This window comes from Calliphora vicina, chromosome 3 (genome assembly GCF_958450345.1).
Source record: "Calliphora vicina chromosome 3, idCalVici1.1, whole genome shotgun sequence".
NCBI lineage: Eukaryota > Metazoa > Arthropoda > Insecta > Diptera > Calliphoridae > Calliphora > Calliphora vicina.
In genome coordinates, this window is record NC_088782.1 from 93,193,102 (window position 1) to 93,214,267 (window position 21,166).

General features: G+C 28.9%; 1 protein-coding gene across 1 annotated transcript in view; it reads left to right on the plus strand.

The window, feature by feature from the left end:
- Positions 1 to 21,166, plus strand: part of pHCl-1 (pH-sensitive chloride channel 1) — a 90,204-nt gene that overhangs the window by 45,371 nt on the left and 23,667 nt on the right. Inside the window, exon 11 of the mRNA XM_065503171.1 lies at positions 9,772 to 9,822. Within this exon, the coding sequence (XP_065359243.1) occupies positions 9,772 to 9,822 (51 nt within the window). The remainder of the gene's footprint in view (positions 1 to 9,771; positions 9,823 to 21,166) is intronic.

Here is a 21,166-nt window from a genome sequence, read left to right on the forward strand (position 1 = left end):
ATGAGTTGTATTATATTATAAATCAATCTAAAACGTTTGTTTTGTACTATTTTACTTCTTTTCTTTGCAAAACTTGTAAATTGTATTAATTTTCAACTTTTTAGTTTTGTTTGCATTCGCAACCATATATTTTAAACGTATTTTTATGTTGATATGTTCTCTATCTTCGAACTGTCACTTTTAACACTCTCTTGCTCTCTCGTTACAAGTTTTTAAAAGTAAACGAACGGAATCCCGTAACATCCAGTGATAATTTGTACAAATTATTACGCGAACACAACTATTAATAGAATAGTGAGAGTATAGTTGGAAAGACTTCGCTTGTACCTTTTTAATTTCGTTTAAAAACATAATTTTGCCTATATCTCGGAAATTTGAGGGTGTATTGGAACTTTTCAGACCGGTTTTGCAATAGACTCAACTAGACCTACAACCTGCACTAGGTAATTCGCCAAGTTATTGTAATTTTTTTTTGTCGCACCGTATAATTTTTCACCACACAAAACGAACGACCTAATTTTCGAGCTACTTATTATTCGTGTCTCCAATTAATGTTCGAAAATTCCCTTATTAAACCCTTTTCAAGTTCAGATAAATCTTTCCCTGTCACATTGTGTATCAAAATTAACAAAAAAAATTTTTACAATTATCTATCATTCTATGCAGATTTACTAGCATTGAGCCACTTCAGAAAACACATTTTTGATATTTTGGTTTATATGTAGAACTAACTAAAGAAACGACAGGATTCTTATCTGAACAACGTTTGAGCAAACAAGTAGTATTTTGCGACAAAGGCTCATCAAGATTCTTGTTTTATGAATTTCGAGCCCCTGGATTTTTCCAAATAGTTATATAATATTTTGGATATTCAAGAATTAAGGTAAAAGAAAATGTTACTTCCTCTAGCCAAATGTGTATGTTGGGGTTTTATTTTTGAGTGTCGCCATATAGGAGATTTCATGTCAAGCAACTTTTGAAAACGATGTCTTCCGATCGGGAATGCGCTAATTTGCACCAAACTTAGTCCTATTGGATAATAATTCAGATACAATTTTTTAACAAAGAACTCAATCAAGAACTGTCTGAGTTAGAGCGGATACAAATTTTACATTTTGGCCAAACAGGCGTTTTATTCTTATCCTTGTTACTTATTACCTATTGTTCTTAGCAAAATGTGTCCCAAATAGTTTAGATAGCTATTTCTTCATTCTTTTAAAATAAAAAAGCTGTTAAAGGAAAAGACCAAAGCTTTCTTTTGAGTAAAAAGAATTTAAAAAAAGTTGCCACTTTGAAAAAAAGTGAAAACTGTTTTTGATTTTGCCAAAAAAAGATAAAAAAAATTGCATCCCACTAAGCGATCCAAAAGCTCTTAAAGGAAAGGACTTGAGTAAAAAAGGGCCCATTTTGAAAAAAAGTCAACAAAGTTTTTGATTTTGCAAAAAAAAATCAAAAAATTTATATCTTGAGTTACAAAACACATATTTTGATATACATATATCCTACTCGCATCCCACTAAGCGACCAAAAAGTTCTTCAAGGAAAAGACCTAAGCTTTGTTTGGGAATAAATTACGATTTTGAAAAAAAGTCATAAAAGTTTTAGATTTTGGAAAAAAAAAATATTTTTTTTTTAATTTTTCTTTCGATAGATTGAAGAAATAGCTATCTAAACCAGTCATGCCCAAGCCCTATACTCTTGGTACTCTTTTGTTTTTGTAATTGCTCTTAGCTATAGGCTGTGTGTTTTGTATACTCACTAGAGCACACAGCACTAGCAATCAAGGTTGCCAATTTAGCCATTTTCCGGCTAGATCTAGCGATTTTATTTTCATTTAGCCATACAAAAATGGCTAGATTTAATCTAGCCGGAAGATCTAGCCATTTTATTTTGTCTTAGCCTTTTTTATTTTATACTTTTCTTGAACATTTTTGTAATTTTTTAAAAATTTTTTAGTATTTTTTATCAAATGACAAAGAAACAGTCTTTTTAAACAAATTCGTCTGTTGATGATTTGATGAGAATATTATTGGTTTTATGAAAACAGTCTTCTAAATTGTTTCAAAAAGGAAAATTTATCAAAAAGGAAAAAAAAATATTGATATTACAATCTTTAAATCTGCTAAACCCCATTAACACCAAGTCGGTAAAAATTTGTTTTGAAAACTGTCAGTATAACTATTAGTTAACACATAATCTGACTTCGTGGTGATGGGGGGCAATAAATGTAATATTTTTGAATTTGTATTCAGTTATTTTTGGGTTTTAGCCATTTCTAGCCATTTTTAATTCAAAATATAGCCATTTTCTGAGCTGAAGAGTTGGCAACCTTGCTAGCAATACAAAATACACAAACAACTTTGTCTTATTATTTTTTTGTCGTTCTTCACTGAATACACGCATGTTGAAAGCAACAACACTTTCGTATGCTTTGCTGGTAAACATTGACGACTGCGATCATCCATGTAGATTTTGTTTTTGTTTATCGTATGATATTTTAAAAATGTGTGTGTTGAAAGTGAGTTTTTTTTTTCTTTTTTCTTTGGATGAATTGGTTTTAGCAACAACAAACATTGAATAAAAAGTAGCTTTTCTTTAAATGTATTGGAGTTTACTCTTCCATAAAGAACTTGTGGGCACCCCTGATCTAAACTATGTTTTGCTAAGAACAATAGGTAATAAGTTACATGAATGAAAAAAGCCTGTTTGACCAAAATGTCAAATTTTGACCCCCTCTACCACAGAGAGTTCTTGACCGATCTTGTTAAAAAAGTGTGTCTGAATTACCGTCCAATAGGGCTAACTTTGGTGTACATCCCGATCGGAAGACATCGATTTCAAAAGTTGCCCATATACAGTCAGACACTAAAGTTTAAATACACCTCAAAAATATTTAAACTTTTGTCGACTGAATTTTATCGTATTTTTAAGAATTACCGTTATGGAAAGTCTATATTTTTTGTTATTGTATTTTGTTATTTATGGAACTAAATAAAACTGTAGACTTTAAGTTTTCCTTAAACGTTTACTTTTCTTTAAACAATCCATATTTGAGATTGTATTTAAACTTTAGTCTCTGACTGTACATATGGGCAATTCCATGTCATCGTATGTGACATTTGTACGCCTATAGAGTGGAATAGATTTTGCAAAAATAAGAGTATCTGAAAAATAATTTGGTCTTTATGTTCCATTCAGAGGGTACTAGAGTAACTTCGGGTAATGTGGACTACCGTTTTGTTTTTTCTAAATTTTGGCCACAATATATATGGATATTAAAAATGTTGTGAAGCAGTAAATTAGTTAATGTATTCTCTAATTGATTTTGCAGTTGAAAATTTTTTCTGTCAAAGGATAAAAAAGTTATGTGAAAATATTGTAAGGAACCCAAAAATTAGCATTAAAAAAATTGGAGGGTAATATGGACCACTATATGAGGGTAATGTGGACTAGTATGTAATACATAAAATTCATGAACCAGCTAATCATGAATGATTAAAAAATTTTATTTCAATATATTTTTATTAATACAAACTAAAAAGTCGTGATCTTGGCTTAGATAGATTGCTTACAAAGTACATAGTTATTGTCGGGTAATATGGACCAGTAGTACATAATCAAGTAATTTAAGTGGTCCACATTACACGAACTTGGGTTACAGTGGTAACAAATTATTTTTACCTAATAATCTAAATGCGCTTAAATTCTTACCAAATATATGCAAACCTACGTGTCCACTTTAACTATATAAAACAACCAAACATTAAATTCTACCAAGTAACTGTACCAAATTTTGTTTCTTACTTGAGCCGAAAAAAATGTTGAGCAGGCGCATTAATTTCAATACAAGAATAAAAAGCCAACATATCAATTACTCATGAAAGCAAATGTGCAATTGTCGTTTCAACCAAATTGTAAAATGTACGACAAATCAGTTTTATCATACCTTCAATAGTTTCTGAAAAAAGACACTGGTCCACATTAGACGCATAGTCCACAATACCCGAAGTTACTCTATATTTTAAAGAAATAATAACCTCTTTCAAAACATTGTTGTCCAAAATATCGAGCGAAATAAGCGAACATGAGGTAGATGCCGAAATACGCGAAAATTTGCGAATCGTAAGGGGCGTTATGCTTTCTTTTAATTTCTTACACTAAACTAAATATTTTCCTTTACAATCCGTCATATTTAAATAAAAACAATCTTTGGATGATTTTATAATAAATAAAATTGGCAAATAATCTGAGTTAAATTCATTTCTTACTACATGCTAATTGGGAGCTTAGTCACAAAGTATACAGAGGCGACACGCAAAAAAAATATATTTGTCTCTTTCGCTCGAAACAATTTCAACTGGTTTGGTTTTGTGCTTATTTATATAGTTGTTTGTTTTGACGCACTTCTGTATTAAACCGCAAATTTGTTTTCTCTTTCTATCGAAACAATTTCAAAAAAAGCTGATTTTAGTGTTTTGAACTGTCAAATTTGACGCCTCTGTATACTTTGTGGCTTAGTTTTCGCCGCAATCTTAGGCTAAAACATACCAATTAAATTAAAAAATTAAATATATATAGTTAATCAGTTTAAACTATTATTTTTGCCCTTAAAATGTTGTAATAAACTCTAAATACTTTCACATAGTAACATTGTGGGTATTCACACCGTCTACTATTTCGTCATATTGTCATAATGTCCTAATATATTATGATAGTTTTAACAACTTTTTGTTGTGTTTCAAACAAAAAAGTTCTAAACTAATAACACTATTTGAACTGTGTTTATTGTTTTGTCATAAAATGTTTAAAACACAACAACAACTATTATAATATATTAGAACATTATGAAAATATGACTAATAGTAGACCATGTGAATACCCCATTTGTAAAGAAGTGGCCACTTAAAATATTAATTTGGCTGGCAATCTGCAGCTGCGGTTTGAAGAGTCAAGCTTTACAGATATATTTTAAAGAATTTGCAGAATTATATATAACACGTAAGAGAGCTAAATTCGGCTGTGCCGAATCTTATATACCCTTCACCAAATTATACTTAAAAATATTTTTTTTTAAATATTTTTATTTAAACAAAATCAAAATTTTTTTTTTAATGTTTTAAAATTTTTTTTTCCAAATTGTTTTTTAATTTTTTTTAAAAAAAAGTTTTTTCAAATTTTTTTTTTTTAATTTCTTTAATTAATTTTTTTGGAAAAAGAATTTATGACAAAATAAAAATGTTTGATAAAAAAAAAATTGGGTTAAAAAATATTTTTTTCCGATTTTGACCCATTGTATGTCCAACTTACTATGGTCTTATATACGTCGTTGCAAAGGTCTTTGAAATATATATCATTAGATATCCATATTGTCTATATTAATGACTTAGTAATCCAGATATAGGTCAAAAATAGGTCAAAAATCGAGGTTATCCTAGTTTTTTCCTTATATTTGTGGACCGATTTTCTCGATTTTAAATATCGACCGATCCGGAAGAATTTCGGAGATATTGATGTATGAATCGTGTATGTAAGTTACTTGGGGGCTTCGGAAGTTGATTTCAACACACAGACGGACAGACGGACATGGCTATATCGATTCCGCTATCTATAACGATCCAGAATATATATACTTTATGGGGTCGCAAATGAAAAATGTGGATATTACAAACGGAATGACAAACTTGTATATACCCTTGCCACTCATGGTGAAGGGTATAAAAAGAGAGTTTGGAAAAGCGATTGCTGTCATTTATAAGACATCACACATCTGATACAAAGTTTTAGCCAAGTTGTCATTACTCAATGACAAGTTGTCATTACTCAAATACAACTATGAAGTGGTTTAATGAGAATAATATTGATGTTATACCAAAACACATCAATTAATCAAATTGCCCAAATCTTTGTCCAATCGATATATGTATATTAGGGTGGCCCTTAATAAACGAAAGTTGGATTTTGGCCATTCTCACCCCCCAGTTTGGTGAACATTAGTAAAAAAATCATCCTGAAAAAATTTTAGGTAAATCGGTTGGGGTTAAGAGTGCCGCAAGCCCTCTGAAGTTTTGAGATGCATTTACAAGGGGAAAAAATTCATTTTTTTCAGTTTTTGTAAAAATTTTGCCATTAAAAAATTACTTTTGTAATTCAATTTAAAAGAATCGAAATGTGTACGTAATTGTCGTTCTAATGAGACATAAAAAACAGAAATCGGTTAAAAAATTTTAAAGTTATTAAAAATTCGCCAGGCCATTAACGTGTCTCAGGCCACTAGAACAAGAAATGTTGGAACAAAATTAACATATTTTGAGAAATATTAAAATAAAAGCTCATTTTTACTTAAAATATGTCCATATTTACTTGTATATGAGTTTTTGTCTTCGTAGGATACCGTTAACCTATTCTTAGGTATGAACAAAAAAAATTAATTTTTTTAACGGCAGTTTCAAAACTCCATTTTCAAATTTTTAAAAATTTTGTTAAACAAATTTCAGAATTTTTTGATCATCTCATTGGGATTTATTAAGAGTATAATAGGGAATAAAAATGTGAAAAAATTATGAAAATATCTCTTATAGTTTTTCCGTACCTGCGATTTAAATTTTGAAATTTTCGAGAAAAACCAATTATTTGGCAATTTTTAGGCCGATGAGCTCTATTTCCTTACTCTTATGAATTTTAAGTAAAACCTATTCAGAATATTATAGTCCAGATAATTCAAAATATACTCTGAAACTTCTACTAAAATCGGAAGACGTTAACCCTTAAATCGTGAAGGTCAAAGGTAAAATTTTTCAATATTTGGAATTTCTCTTGGAAAGATTTCGAAATGATCGAAATGTTGTATATTTTTGGGCCGATTTTGATGAAATTTAACAAAAATATAACATAAACTCTAGGGTTTATAATAACAGCACAAGAATGGAAATTAACGCTTAATGGCACTTGGGGTTAAAATGACACCAAACTTTTAAAATCATAATTTTTTATGGTTTTAGAAGTTTGGGGTCATTTTAACCCCAAGTGCTATATAGGGTTAATTTTAATTTTTCTGCTGCTTTTGTAAATACTAGGCTTTGTGTTATATTTTTGTTAAATTTCATCAAAATCGGCCCAAAAATATACAACATTTCGAACATTTCAAAATCTTTCCAAGAGAAATTCCAAATATTGAAAAATTTGACCTTTGACCTTCACGATTTAAGGGTTAACGTTTTTTGATTTTAGTAAAAGTTTCAGAGTATATTTAGAATTATCTGGACTATAATATTCTAATTAAGTTTTGCTTAAAATTCATAAGAGTAAGAAAATAGAGCTCATTGGCCTAAAAATTGCCAAATAATTGGTTTTTCTCGAAAATTTCAAAATTTAAATCGCAGGTACGGAAAAACTATAAGAGATATTTTCATAATTTTTTCACATTTTTATTCCCTATTATACTCTTAATAAATCCCAATGAGATGATCAAAAAATTCTGAAATTTGTTTAACAAAATTTTTAAAAATTTGAAAATGGAGTTTTGAAACTGCCGTTAAAAAAATTAAATTTTTTTGTTCATACCTAAGAATAGGTTAACGGTATCCTACGAAGACAAAAACTCATATACAAGTAAATATGGACATATTTTAAGTAAAAATGAGCTTTTATTTTAATATTTCTCAAAATATGTTAATTTTGTTCCTACATTTCATGTTCTAGTGGCCTGAGACACGTTAATGGCCTGGCGAATTTTTAATAACTTTAACATTTTTTGACCGATTTCTGTTTTTTATGTCTCATTAGAACGACAATTACGTACACATTTCGATTCTTTTAAATTAAATTACAAAAGTAATTTTTTAATGGCAAAATTTTTACAAAAACTGAAAAAATGCATTTTTTCCCCTTGTAAATGCATCTCAAAACTTCAGAGGGCTTGCGGCACGTCTTAACCCCAACCGATTTACCTAAAATTTTTTCAGGATGATTTTTTTGCTAATGTTCACCAAACTGGAGGGTGAGAATGGCCAAAATCCAACTTTCGTTTATTAAGGGCCACCCTAATGTATATAGGGCAATTGTTAAACGTAAATTTAAAAAGACTGCAGGTACAGTAAATAACCAGATTTTGATGAGATCAAAGAGGAATAAAATTTATTCGCAATAAAGACACATAAACCTTTAGTTATATTTTTTTTAAAGCTTAATAAATTACTTTTAATTTTATGTATAAAATGTTAACATACGTTATTTCATTTAAAAGTTATGGTCGCTTTAATCCGTACCGATTTTAAGTGGCCACATCTTTAGTGTTTTGTCCTATGAAAATCATCTTGAAAAAAAGTTTCAAGGGTTTTTGTTTTTTCAGTCGTGGTTGTCATTTTCGTAGAATTGCCCATATGTTGAAATTTAAAAATGTTAGAGTATCGTTGAATCTAAAATCAGATAGATTGTATTTCTTTTGTTTTTGAAAATTAAAAATCATTTCGGTAGATCATAGAAAACAACAAATGTGATTGCGAAATTTTAGTTTATTTAAGTTATGATCATTTAAAAATTGAAAATAAGATGTGAAACTTACATAAAAATGTTTTCAAAATTCTTTCTATAAAAGTGGTAAAAAGCGTCGAATTTCGGCCACCGGCCGGCCGATCCTAGTAAATATAAAATTGTGGCGGAAATTAGTTTTTTAATAGATTTTCTGTCTGCGCGCTATAGTCAAATAACATTTTGATGAACGATTTTAACTTTTTAACCAACATAGATATTCACTAAAGATTTCTTCAAAGCATTGCAAATTACGACTAATATTTGAAATTTAAAAAAATTAAAAATTATTAACGAATTCATCGAATTTCGAGCACCGGGCGATCCTAGGACCCACGGGCATTACGGGCACAGGAAATTAAACGAACAAAATCAAAAATAGTAAATATCTTTGGGACGTCCTCTATTTCATATTTATGTACTTTACTTTGATAATTCTATGACAGAATTTTGTTCCTATTCAGCATTTCAATGTTTAGTTTATTTCCACTATTTATTCAAAACAGATTTTATTAATTTGTCCTTTTCAAACAACCAACAAGTAAATTTTGTTAATGTTTAGAGCATTATTTTATAAATGGTGACATTAAAAGTGACATGTTAACATACATTTCTAAATATCGAAAGAAAATAAAAAAAAAACTGAGCAAAGACAAGATATACTTAGATAGATATTTTGTAAAAAAAATAGAAAAACTCTATTAAGAAATCCTCTTTAAATAAGTAATTAACATACATATTTAATATACATATAGAATACTAATTTAGTTGTTGTTTAAATGAAATTTTCGATTTAAACGTACTCGTATTAAAAATTTAAATAAAATTTAATGAAGAAAAACAAACTGAAAATATTTATATATAAAATCAAAATCTATTTATTAACATTGTTCCCAATTTCAGTGATTTACTTAAAAAAATTACCATTAAATCAATCTGTGTAACTAACAAAGAAACATTTTGATTTTGAAAAATGTGAAAAATAAACTTTAAAAAAACATTCATTACATTTTCATGAAAATTAAAACAAACCCAAAAAAAAAGAGCAATTTATTTTTCTGTTTCTTTAGTTTGGAAAAGTGTTTAGTTTTCATTTTACTCGTATTATTTGAATTAATGTCAAGAAAAGTTGAAAAACCTAATTTAAAACAGATGAAAGCAATTCAAAATACATATACATATTTGATTTAACACCAATCTTAAAGTGTGTTTTAGTATCAACAATATTTTATGTAAATTTTCCAGCGTCTTCCAGCGGTTCTAAGCAGGATTGGAGTCATTCTTGCAAGTCCTTTGGTAAGCTATCAAATCATGCACATCCTCTTCTCTTTTCAAAACAACACAAACATACACATATAAATTTAAAAAAAAAAAAACTCAAATCAATTCAAAACAATTCATGTTTATACACAAAATGTCATACATAATTGTGAACAAAATACAAAAAGAAATTAAAATAATACATATATGTATATCTATGCTAGCCAAATTTCAAATTCCAACACCAACCATCTTCAGCCATCCATTCATCCATTCATTCATTCACCCACTCAGTCACACTCATTCATTCTCTCACTCACTCAATTCACACATCACTTTGAATCACTAACAAACAAAAAAAAAAACGCTGCTAAATCTCTAGAATTCGAAATTGTGAAAACAAAAACTGAATTCGTTTGAGGCAACAATTTATAGCAAACTAAAACAATTAAATATAAATTGAAACTTGATTTTTAATATTAAAAAAAAAACGCTTAAACTGAAACAAAAACCAAACAAACAAACCAAAAATGGCATGTGAATTTCGCTTGAATTGCAAACTGATTTCTTATGGATTTTCCGTTTAATCATTTAGTTGATTTCTTTGTAGACGCACGCTTTGAAAGTATTTTTATTATTTATATAAACAAATTTATTTAATGCCATTTATAGTTATTCCTCTTTTCATTTATTTATACAAAATATTCTGGTTTCTTTTTCTTTACAATTTCAACTCAATTCAAGATTACGGACCATTTATATGTTCAAATGTACTTCTTTTGTTAATGTTTTGTTTTCTGAAACATATTGACCATCAAATCCGTTCATTAAAAATGTTAAAAAAAATAAAAAAAAAAATAAAATATTAATAAAAGACAAACCAAAAAGAATAATGAAAAAATCAAAAGAAATAAAAACTTGAAATTAATAATTAATAACAAAAGAAAAAAAAACACACTTTAAGGTCACTTATAATTGGGAAAAATGTTACGTGTGTATTCGTTTTAATCGTATATTTATCGTATTCCGTAGTAGTTTTTAATTGTATGTAAATAAATATTAAAAAAACCTAGTTTAGTTTATTTTTTAATTACATTTATTTAGAATGCTTACAGTTACTATTACAATTACAATTACAATAATTAGAATTTGAATTGTATTTAATTGAATTGAATTTACACTTACATACATACAAAACATGTAAATAAAAATATAGTATTTATAAAAAAAATTAAATAGAAATAAAATAAATAATAACAATGTCAAATATGAATTATAATACACACAGACACCACTGTCACTCCTGCACACCCACTGTAGTGTGCGGTGAGCTAGTTGCAAGTATCTACTGTCTCACTGTCTGAACTGATTTCTTTAAGTGCCAATTTCCTCCTCTCTATTTGCAATACGAATTTGAAAAGATGAAAAAAGCCAAAATGATGTAATTACAGTTATCCTGTGAAGAAGGATTCGTTATGTTGTTTACTAATTTATACACTTTTCTGTTATTCATTGTTTCTGTTAATTTGAGTACGTACAATTACTTACTTACTTACGTTACATACATATTTATTTACGCTGTAATTGGCTTTATATTATTTTTATCTATTTCTTGCTTTGCGCATTTTCACATATCTTATGTTCGTTCAACTTGCTAAAATAATTAGTTGTGTTAAATATTGTTGGAACTTTACACTCAAAATTAACTTGTTGTGATAAAATGGGTTGGTTCGTTTCTTGTTTATACATAGGTGTTATCCGAATCGAATTTTGTAATTCGATTTAAATGACAATGTATTATGTATAGAAATTCGAATGAAATATAAATTCGAAAATATTATAAATTTACCCATATAACAATACATGAATGAAGAATGAAGCCAATTTCTCACTCAATATTTATACTACAAACTTTGGGTCATCTTCTTCAGCCTCAAAAAACCCAAATAAATGTAAAATATTAATTAAATGATCAGAGTACAATTGGATGTACTTATTGTCCTATTAGATGTATTCGGATGTGACGAACCTTATTTACCCGGTCCGCGTTGATGGCCCTTATTGCATTTTGAAATCGATTTTAATATACAGTGTGGGACAAAACTGACTTGATGTCATTGGCGGTCAAATGTGAAAAATTTTATTTTTCGCACCTCCGCCCTGACTTCACAGTGTTACCCGCTAGGCTATTCTGAAGTTTCCCTGAAAATTTCATCAAAATCGGTCCAGCTGTTTTTATATATTTTCCAGCAGAAAATTATTTAGTCCATTGCACAGTAATTTAGAAACATTATATGCGTTCCAAATAAATAACTTGTATTTGTTTGTACTCACAACTTTAAGGCCCAACTATAATATGCATAAGCTAGCTTAAGTTAATGTCAAAACCTAACGAAAAGGCTGTCAAATGCTTAAGAAAATCCGAAGAAATTTTTAGGTGGCCATTTGCACATTTATGTACAACACGTAATTAAAAAAATACGTATTTCTTATTATTTTATGAAAATAAATTAATTTTCTTCATCCTTTTCATTTTTTCTTTATTTTCTTTGTATACAATAAACAAACTTACGGAATGTGCGACCAGCTTCGCTATTTGCTTAAGCAAATAAAATTTGACGAAACTCTCTTAAGTACATTATAGTTTGTCACATACGTTTTATGTATATGTATTCGAACAGTTGCTTAAGTTGACTTAAACTAGTCACTAGTTATTATAGTTGGGCCTTTAGAATTTATAACAGGTAACATTTTTAATGTGAAATAAAATTGTGACTGAGACAGATAAACAGGGTTTAAAAAAAGCATTTATGATCGATTTTCATAATACTTTCAGCTCAAACAATTCAGTTCTGAAAGTTTTATGTATAAATTTTGGGTAAACGATATAGGTAGTCGTGAGGGTTGATTGGAGACTTATTTTAGAATAATGCGACAGTTTAAATATTTTACTTTAACAAATGAAAATCATAAATTATCGATATTCTTAGACATAGAATATTTACCCCCGTATTCATAAAAAAATTTAAATTTAAACAATGTTTTAAAGCAAAATTTCCATATACAATTTGATTTTAAAACATGAACAAACTATATTTATTAAAAAATTATCTGTTTTGTTAATCTTTCATGGAATAAATGCTATATATTTTCACCGAAAACAGTTCAGAATGTGTGTGCCATTCATATGTATTATAATATTTTGTGAATGGGAACTTCCAAACTACTGAATTGATTTTATTGATTAGAAACCTCAATAGATTTGATTTGGCTTTTAGGCGTAGAATAAAATATACATAGTTAAAACCTAAGTCTTGCAATAACAAAACACATGTAAATTAATGTATTTTGTTGTTGTGTCATGCATTAAACACATTCAAAACAGCAGGCTACCAACTTCAATCTGTCAAAAATAAAATACCCACATTTATATGAAGATGATTATTTTGACGACAGCATAGCTCAACGGCCACAAGACTTCTCATGTCGATGTAGCCGAATTAGACTAATTTTTATTTTTGTCAACTACAAAATAGAAATAGTGTTGGTAATATAATAAAAAATGTAAAGCAAATTAGTGCTTAAAAAAATATAGTTTTTTACTTAATAAGAGAAGTTTCTGATAACCATATTGAAATAAATTAATAACAGGTACATAATTAATTATAACCATATATATATTTTTACTCAATATAATTGTTTAAATCATAATTACTTTGGAATTTTGTACGGTTATTTTTTATTAAAGTGGCACCACTGAATTATAAATCAGCTGTTTATTTTGTAGCTGTCGTCTTTAAAATAATTCAGTAGCTGCCACACGACTACAACTCCAGCGAGCAGAATTTGTGTTCGTGTAGCCTGTTGTCTTGGATGTGTTTAATGAATCACCTATCAAATTTGGGAGAGAGTAATTATTTTTACTCTCAGTTGAACATCTAATTCTACCCTATGCCTTTAGGCATATTATTGCCAAAATAAATGTGCGAAATTAAATTTTTTTAAAAAACTGTTTTTAAATGTCGGACGGATAAATTTTTTGTTTAAAAATTGTTTTGGTGCAATTTCAATACTAAATATTTCAGTGAATATTTGGATAAAATTACATACCCCCTAGGTCTTTTCATCTAGGCCCCATCATAACTTCAACAGACAGATGAATGAATGTAGCCAGATCGTCTTAGAATTTTATTTCGATGTGTTACATACAACTGGTACGACAAAATTAATAACACAGGGCAACAAAATCGAAAACATTTTTTGAGGGTTTTTAAACCACTACCCAATTTTGATGTATTGTGGTTCCAGTAGTACAAATATGGTCTAAATTTTAAATTATATGGAGAAGTTTTCTTTTAAAAAATTTTTTAGTAAAATTGTGAATTTTTTTAGACGTTTCTACACATAATTAATGATAAATCAAAAACGGTTATTCCGATATTATTAAAGTAAATTTGAATTTACATAACCTTTAATCCGTTTATGTATTGCTCAGTAGTTTTGGTGTTATAATAACAAATTGAAGCAAAAAATATATTTTCTACATGAAAATAGCATTTCTTTTTGTTTTAAGAAAAATCATGAAAAATCGAAAACGCCTGAAATTGTTCAGATTTTTGGCTTTATCGCAAAGCCACATGTAATAGGAACAAAATGAGATATCAGTTATAAAAATTTATGGATTCTTTTCGAATTATTCACAATTAAGTGAATTCGAAAAATTTTACTTAAAAATTTAAATAAAAAAATCTATCCATAGAATTGAGAAATTTTACAATTTTTGTACTTGGGTAGCCATGATGCATCAAATCTATATAGTGGTTAGTCAAGCCTTTTTGCTGCTGACCTGTGTAATAAATGGTAGGTGCAAAAATATTATTCATTAAGATCAGCCAGTATCGGGCGAGAAATTAGTATCCATAATTTTCAGATTAAATTGGCAGTCTTTCGTCCTTCTTGTCTTCAACATGTCTGCTGACTCCATTATTCTAAATGAGCACCATTGTTTAATGTATTGCGGGTTAAGTGATTTGGATGGAGTTTAACTATCCTCAAATGCTGACTAAATGTATGATATTCCAGATATAATAGTACATGTACTTTAAATAATATCAACTTTAAGTATGCTATGTTTGGCTATTGTATATTAGAATTGTATAATTTATCTATCAATAAAAATAGGAAACTTCGGGGTAATCAGACACATGAAATTTTTAATGCCATTTTCTATTCAGTTAATCAGTTAACATTTACAATTGTATATCTGAGGAAATATAATAAGAAGAGTTATTTGCTATTATTTGAGATACAATTTCATATTGAACAGTGTAGTAAAAAATGCTTTTATGTCACATATTTCTTAAACCATAATAGATAATATGACACGGTGAATGAACATGACTGGAAAAAACTTTTCTGTATCGCATCTTGCATTAACTTGACATTTCTTTAATATTATGAAATATAAACTACTCTTCTATTGATGATTCAAATTACAAGCATATTGGACAGTAAGAAGTTAAGAAAAAAATGTTCACGATTAGATGAAATCTTAGTTTACAGATTATTTAATGCACATAACAACTGGTCTGATAACAGTTTTCTTTTGTAAATTGTTAAGAACTCTATTGTTAAGAACGCTATATATTATGTTTTAAAGAAAAACACCCTAGAAGATATACAAAATTGCGTTTCCAACTGATTAATTGCGAAAAAAATACAAAGTTTGTATCGGACTTATCAATAAGATAAAAAAAAATAATTTATCAGTCCCACGATATTTTGGTGGTCGCCCACCGAATTTATCTTCTGTTGATTCTCGAATTGCAAGGCGCATAACCGTTTCAGGAGCCACGAATACTGCTCTGGAAACTAATTAAGTGCTTAGAGATGGAGTCTAAGTCAGTGACAAAACAATTCCTTCGAAATGTCTTAAAAATAACCGACTTAAAGCCTGAACGATTATAAAAAACTTTTTTTAAGTTAAAGGCATCGTAAGGCTCGATTAAAGTTCGCTAAATCGTACGGAAACTTCACCATTGACGATTGGGAACAATTTACTTGGTCTGATAAAACTAAAATTAACCCTTTGATGTCAGAATAAAAAGTTGTCGTGGTTAAAAATATTTTGAATACATTTGGTCATTGGTTGAGCCTTGAATATAAACTGATATCAATTTCCAGCCTCTATCACTTATGGTTTTACCGTTATGAGATGTTGCTTATAAGCAACTTTGCGCCATTGTGGTATATTTTAAAACACAAATAAAAATTGATATTTTATGTTATTTTAATTAATTTTTAATGCATTTCATGTGTGATATGAAACAAAACAACATAAGTGCAACTTTCATTTTGAACATTTTGATTTTAGCTCGCCATTCAACCCAATGACAGGCTTGATGAAGACGCATGGATTTTGGAGGTTCTGAAATGTATGGTCGTTTGGTTGACGACGATGAACTTTGTGATAAAACGTTTGAAATGTTAGATGGTGCTGGAGACGATGGTGACGGTAAATCTGATTACATGCTTGAAAGGATTGCTGATGGGCGATCTTTTTTGCATTGGTTTCTCAGCGTAATATCAGGGGCCGAATTACCGCATTCGTGATCGAATAAACTATCGTATTGAAAAATAATTTCGATATCGTAATTATAACAAAATGTACTAAATTTCATACTCGATATCCAATGCGGTAATTCGGCCCCAGATGTAGAATCTCGTTTGTTATCATCAATTGAATTTAACAATGACATATGTTTCGTTATTCTGTCTTGATCTACGTATATTCATATACTTATTTTATTTACGACACCAGCGTTTGAATTCTGAAACTGGATTTTCATATAACTGATCAATTGTTGTTTGAATTACTCTATCCAAATTGGAATCATATAACTCTTCTTCATCTTCTGCATCATCAGAATATTCCAATCGAAATCGATTACTTGTTTTATTTATGATTTTGTGAGACCTTTTGGGCGCTTTTAAAAGAAAAATAATTTCGACTATGGACAAATGTTGCCTATAAGCAACATTCTGTTCATGAAATTCCTGACATAAAATATATTTTTTTTTTAAGTTTTTCATTTTCTTATCTGTTATTTACAGTAAAATTCACTTTTTATAAAATAATTCTTGCGTGATTAGTTTTTATTTGAATTTTTGTGGAACAACTTTTTCCACTGTCTTTTGCAAACATCTGAACACCACTTCAACTAGCTCGCAAATGAACACTTGTAGAGCTTTTAAAAATATAACTTCGTAAACGAATGCTCACACATATTATTTTCAGTTGGAAAAAACCGTAAGCAAAAATAGTATAAACTACAGAACTATGACCGAAAATATACAATGTTGCCTAAGCAACATTTGACATCAAAGGGTTAATCAGGTGGTGTTAGATGGACACACATGGACATGGGTTGTTAAACGCGTAGAGGTACAAGATCGAAACATATGTCAAACTATGAAATTCGGCGTATCAATGGAATTGTGAGAGCCACAAACTATATACCATACTGGAGGACACTTATCTCCCAAGTCTTTATTTATTCGGTGTTGAACGTGGTCAACAAAAAATATTTATGCAGGCCAATGATTAGAGTATCCAAAACCGAAAACGAAAACCGGTCAACCGGTTTTTTCCACCGGTTTCGGTTTTTTTAACTTTTCGGTTTTTGATAATCCGGTTTTTGTAAACCGGTTTTAATGAAATATATTTACTAAAGCTCATTCAAACATATTTATGAAAAAAACATTGATACCATTTTTAAAAATATTGATTTATTTTATAGACAACATTTCTTAAAAGATATAAAATAATTACATAACGAATTCAAAAATGCTAAATTTCCATTAAATAAAAATTTGATATAAACCGGTTAATCGGTTTTTTTGAAAACACACTTTTTCGGTTAAACCGGAAAGCGGTTTTTTAAATTTGCCGGTTTTTTGGACACTTTACCAATGATCCTAAGAACACCGCAAGAATAACTAAAAAATGGTTTGTTGATAATGAAATCAAACTGCTAGAATGGCCTTCCCAATCCACACATTTAAAACCTATCGAGCACCGAAAAAGACTCTCCAAGACCCGTAGTTGAATTGTGGGAGCGAGTCCTTCTAGCATGGCAAAATATAAGCCCAAACATTTCGCAAAATCTTGTAAATAGTATGCCAGAAAGAATCAATGCTCTAAAAAGATCAAGTGGTGTTCATACAAAATATTAATTTTAAAATTACTCTGTTTTTGAAACAAGTGACAAAACCGACTTTTGTTTTAAAAATAGTATATTGTATTTAATCCAATTTTTTAATTTAGTTTTTGTGTATTGTTTATGTTAGTAAATTGATACTCTATTAAAATGAATTAATATTTTTCATATATAAGAGAAATTAACGTATATTATTTTTGAGTATACTTGTTATGTATGATCAATAATACTCATACGCTCATATGGTTCATGAGAAAAATAAAACTGTAAAGAGCCATAACCGCAAAAATATCTTAACCAACAATACATTAGATTTTAATTAATAACATCGATAAATGAATATCATTGAAATAGTATGTTAGAATTTCATAGGTGTAGCAAGTATCGTTACAATTGTATAGAAAAAACACTAACAACCGACTGTGGACTACAGCATAAAACCAAGAACAACATTTTTGAAAATAAGAAAAGAATTCACACACATTGTGATCGTATATAAATTTCGTTTCATTCATAACATGTAAAGAAATACGAATTAGTTTCTCCATAATAGTGAGTTAAATATATGATATTTCCAAAAGATCTTGGGTAATGAAGATTGTTAATAACGCTCTTGGCAAGGTAAAAAATGCATTCCAATTTGTCAATTGTCTAAATAACATTGCATTACATAGTAAAATTGAACTCAAACTAGAATAAATTAAATTCTATTAATTTAAATTGAATTAAAACATTCAAACAATCACAAAAAAAAGCATGTCCTGTAAAGTTTGTTGTTATGTACTTAAGATATTTTTGCGGTTAGGGTTCGATTTGGTTTAATGATTCAAAACTGTTAAAAGGTAACAACATCGCTAATTTGGGTCGTAAATGTATTTTGACTTATTTCGTTAACAGTAATTTAGTGGAAATGGCATTTGCTGATGACGATTGTTGAATCCACAGCCTACGGCGCAAGCTAAAATATAAGAAGAAACAACACGACTGCTTCGAGTCTATTTAGGAACTCATTTATTTACAACAATATTTTTCTTAAGTAGTAATTATACAATTGGAAATGTGTTTGCCTGAAACTATTTATATTTTCAATTTACCCACACTTAACATCAGTGTGAGGGAAAATATTTAATGATCTTATCTTTTCCATACACAATGCACATTTTACTACCTGCTTGTGTGTGTTTTGTCAAAGATCGTCCATTATATCAAAAATAAAAGACCAGACTAAAAAGTACAGTTTCACAAAACTGAACAACGATGATTACATTAAAAATAATTTGACATAGTTTTTATTATATTATATTTTGATGGTGTCATATCTTCACTACTGTGGAACCTTGTCGTAAATAATTTACTTTTCGTGCTCAGTAGGAAAGGTGCCAAATTAGTCATATATACTGGCATCGCGACGTTTTGATACTTATTAAAGAAAAATGTCTTCCCAAAAAAAGTGAAAAAACACAATATCGAATTTAGCTATTGAAAAAAAATTAAAACATTTTTGAACTTGTTCCTCAAAGTTTCATAAACTTTCGGATTTTTTCATATTAAATATGGTAGTAGCTTTCAAAAAAAATTATTATTTTTTTAAGGAATGAATCACTGTGGTGGATAGGTGTGGTAAAATGTGAAATTTTTAAATCTTTATCAGCCCAATTATGAATAAAAATTCAGCAGGAGTTTGTTCCCTTTTCTTATTTTTAACATTGAATTTGAATAGGAAAAATGGGAAAACATTCCCGGGCTGTCTATATACAAGTGAATGTGTGTTTGCATGTATGTTTATTATTATTGGTTTGAAGTCCATAGACGGCTAAACAGCGAAACCAATTTTAAAAATCAAATATCTAGGAAACTATTTAGCAACTCCACCGTTTGTATAAATATTTGAGGCAAAAATGGAACAGAGAGCGCACAATTGGGGAACTGGAAAAAAAGTGGAAGTGCGATCCGATTTGAAATATTTTTACATATATGAGATCTACTATTCCCAAAAAACTTTACAAAAATTCCAAAATTGGGGCTATGAAATTCCTTTGAACAATAATGAATTGCATATTGGGACATACAAAAAAGGTCTTAACTTTTTCAAAACAGGTATGCGATTATAGAAAATGTTGTCTAAAGTTGAAATTTATATAGAAAAATTATAATATTTCCCGAAATGTTATCTTTCAGAAAAATATAAATACATTATTTATTTTTCTTATTTTCTGTATAATTTAAAATTAATGTAAGTACTTTTTTCGAAAAAAATGGCGAAAAAATGTTTTCTCCCACGGTTATTAATAAATTTGTTGTTAATTCAAAAAAAGATATTTCATGAAAATCGGGAAAGAGTTGGATCTGCAATTAACAAAAAATCAGACCAAGGTATGTAAAAAAATCAAATTTTACTTTTCAAATGCTAAAGCAATGTTTTTTGTATATCTCGTCCAGTAGATTCTCCATTTATAAAAAACTTTCAAATCGGATAGCAAAATATAATGGAATCATTTTTAATTTTTTATATACCCGAGGTGCTCTACTTGGGGGCATTGTGGCTCGACCCCCTTGGAGTTATAAGTCCAATTCATTCATGAACACCGCCTCTATAGTCGTTTTTTTAATCGGGCTATTCGTTTAGAAATTATAGATTTATTGCCACTTCTTTTTTTTCAGTTCCCCCACTGTAAGGCGTGGCACCTCCCAAATGGTGTTTATTAAAAAATTCTAATATGTAGGATACTATTAGAGATAGAATGCACAAATTTGTATGCAACCTTCTTATCTATATACTAGCTGATCCGGCAAACGTTGTTCTGCCATAGAAATTATTTCTAGTGAATATTTTGGTTGTTAAATAAAAAATAACGAATGTATTCTAAGTGAATTTCGCATTAAAGGTATTTTTGATGCCAAAAAGAAAAATATATAAAAAATGGGTGGATAGGGACATCCTAATGCCCTAGCGGTATGAAATATAATATTCTCGTACCTACCAAAAATATGTACAAAATTTCATAAAAATAGGTAAATATTGATATTTGGATATTGCTCATACAAAATACTTAAATATCGGCTAAGAAACGGGTGGGTGAGGGTCGGCTGATGAAAATTGAGGTTATAGGTATTTGTTAATGCCAAATAAATAAAATGCGAAAAAAAACTTTTGGTCAAAA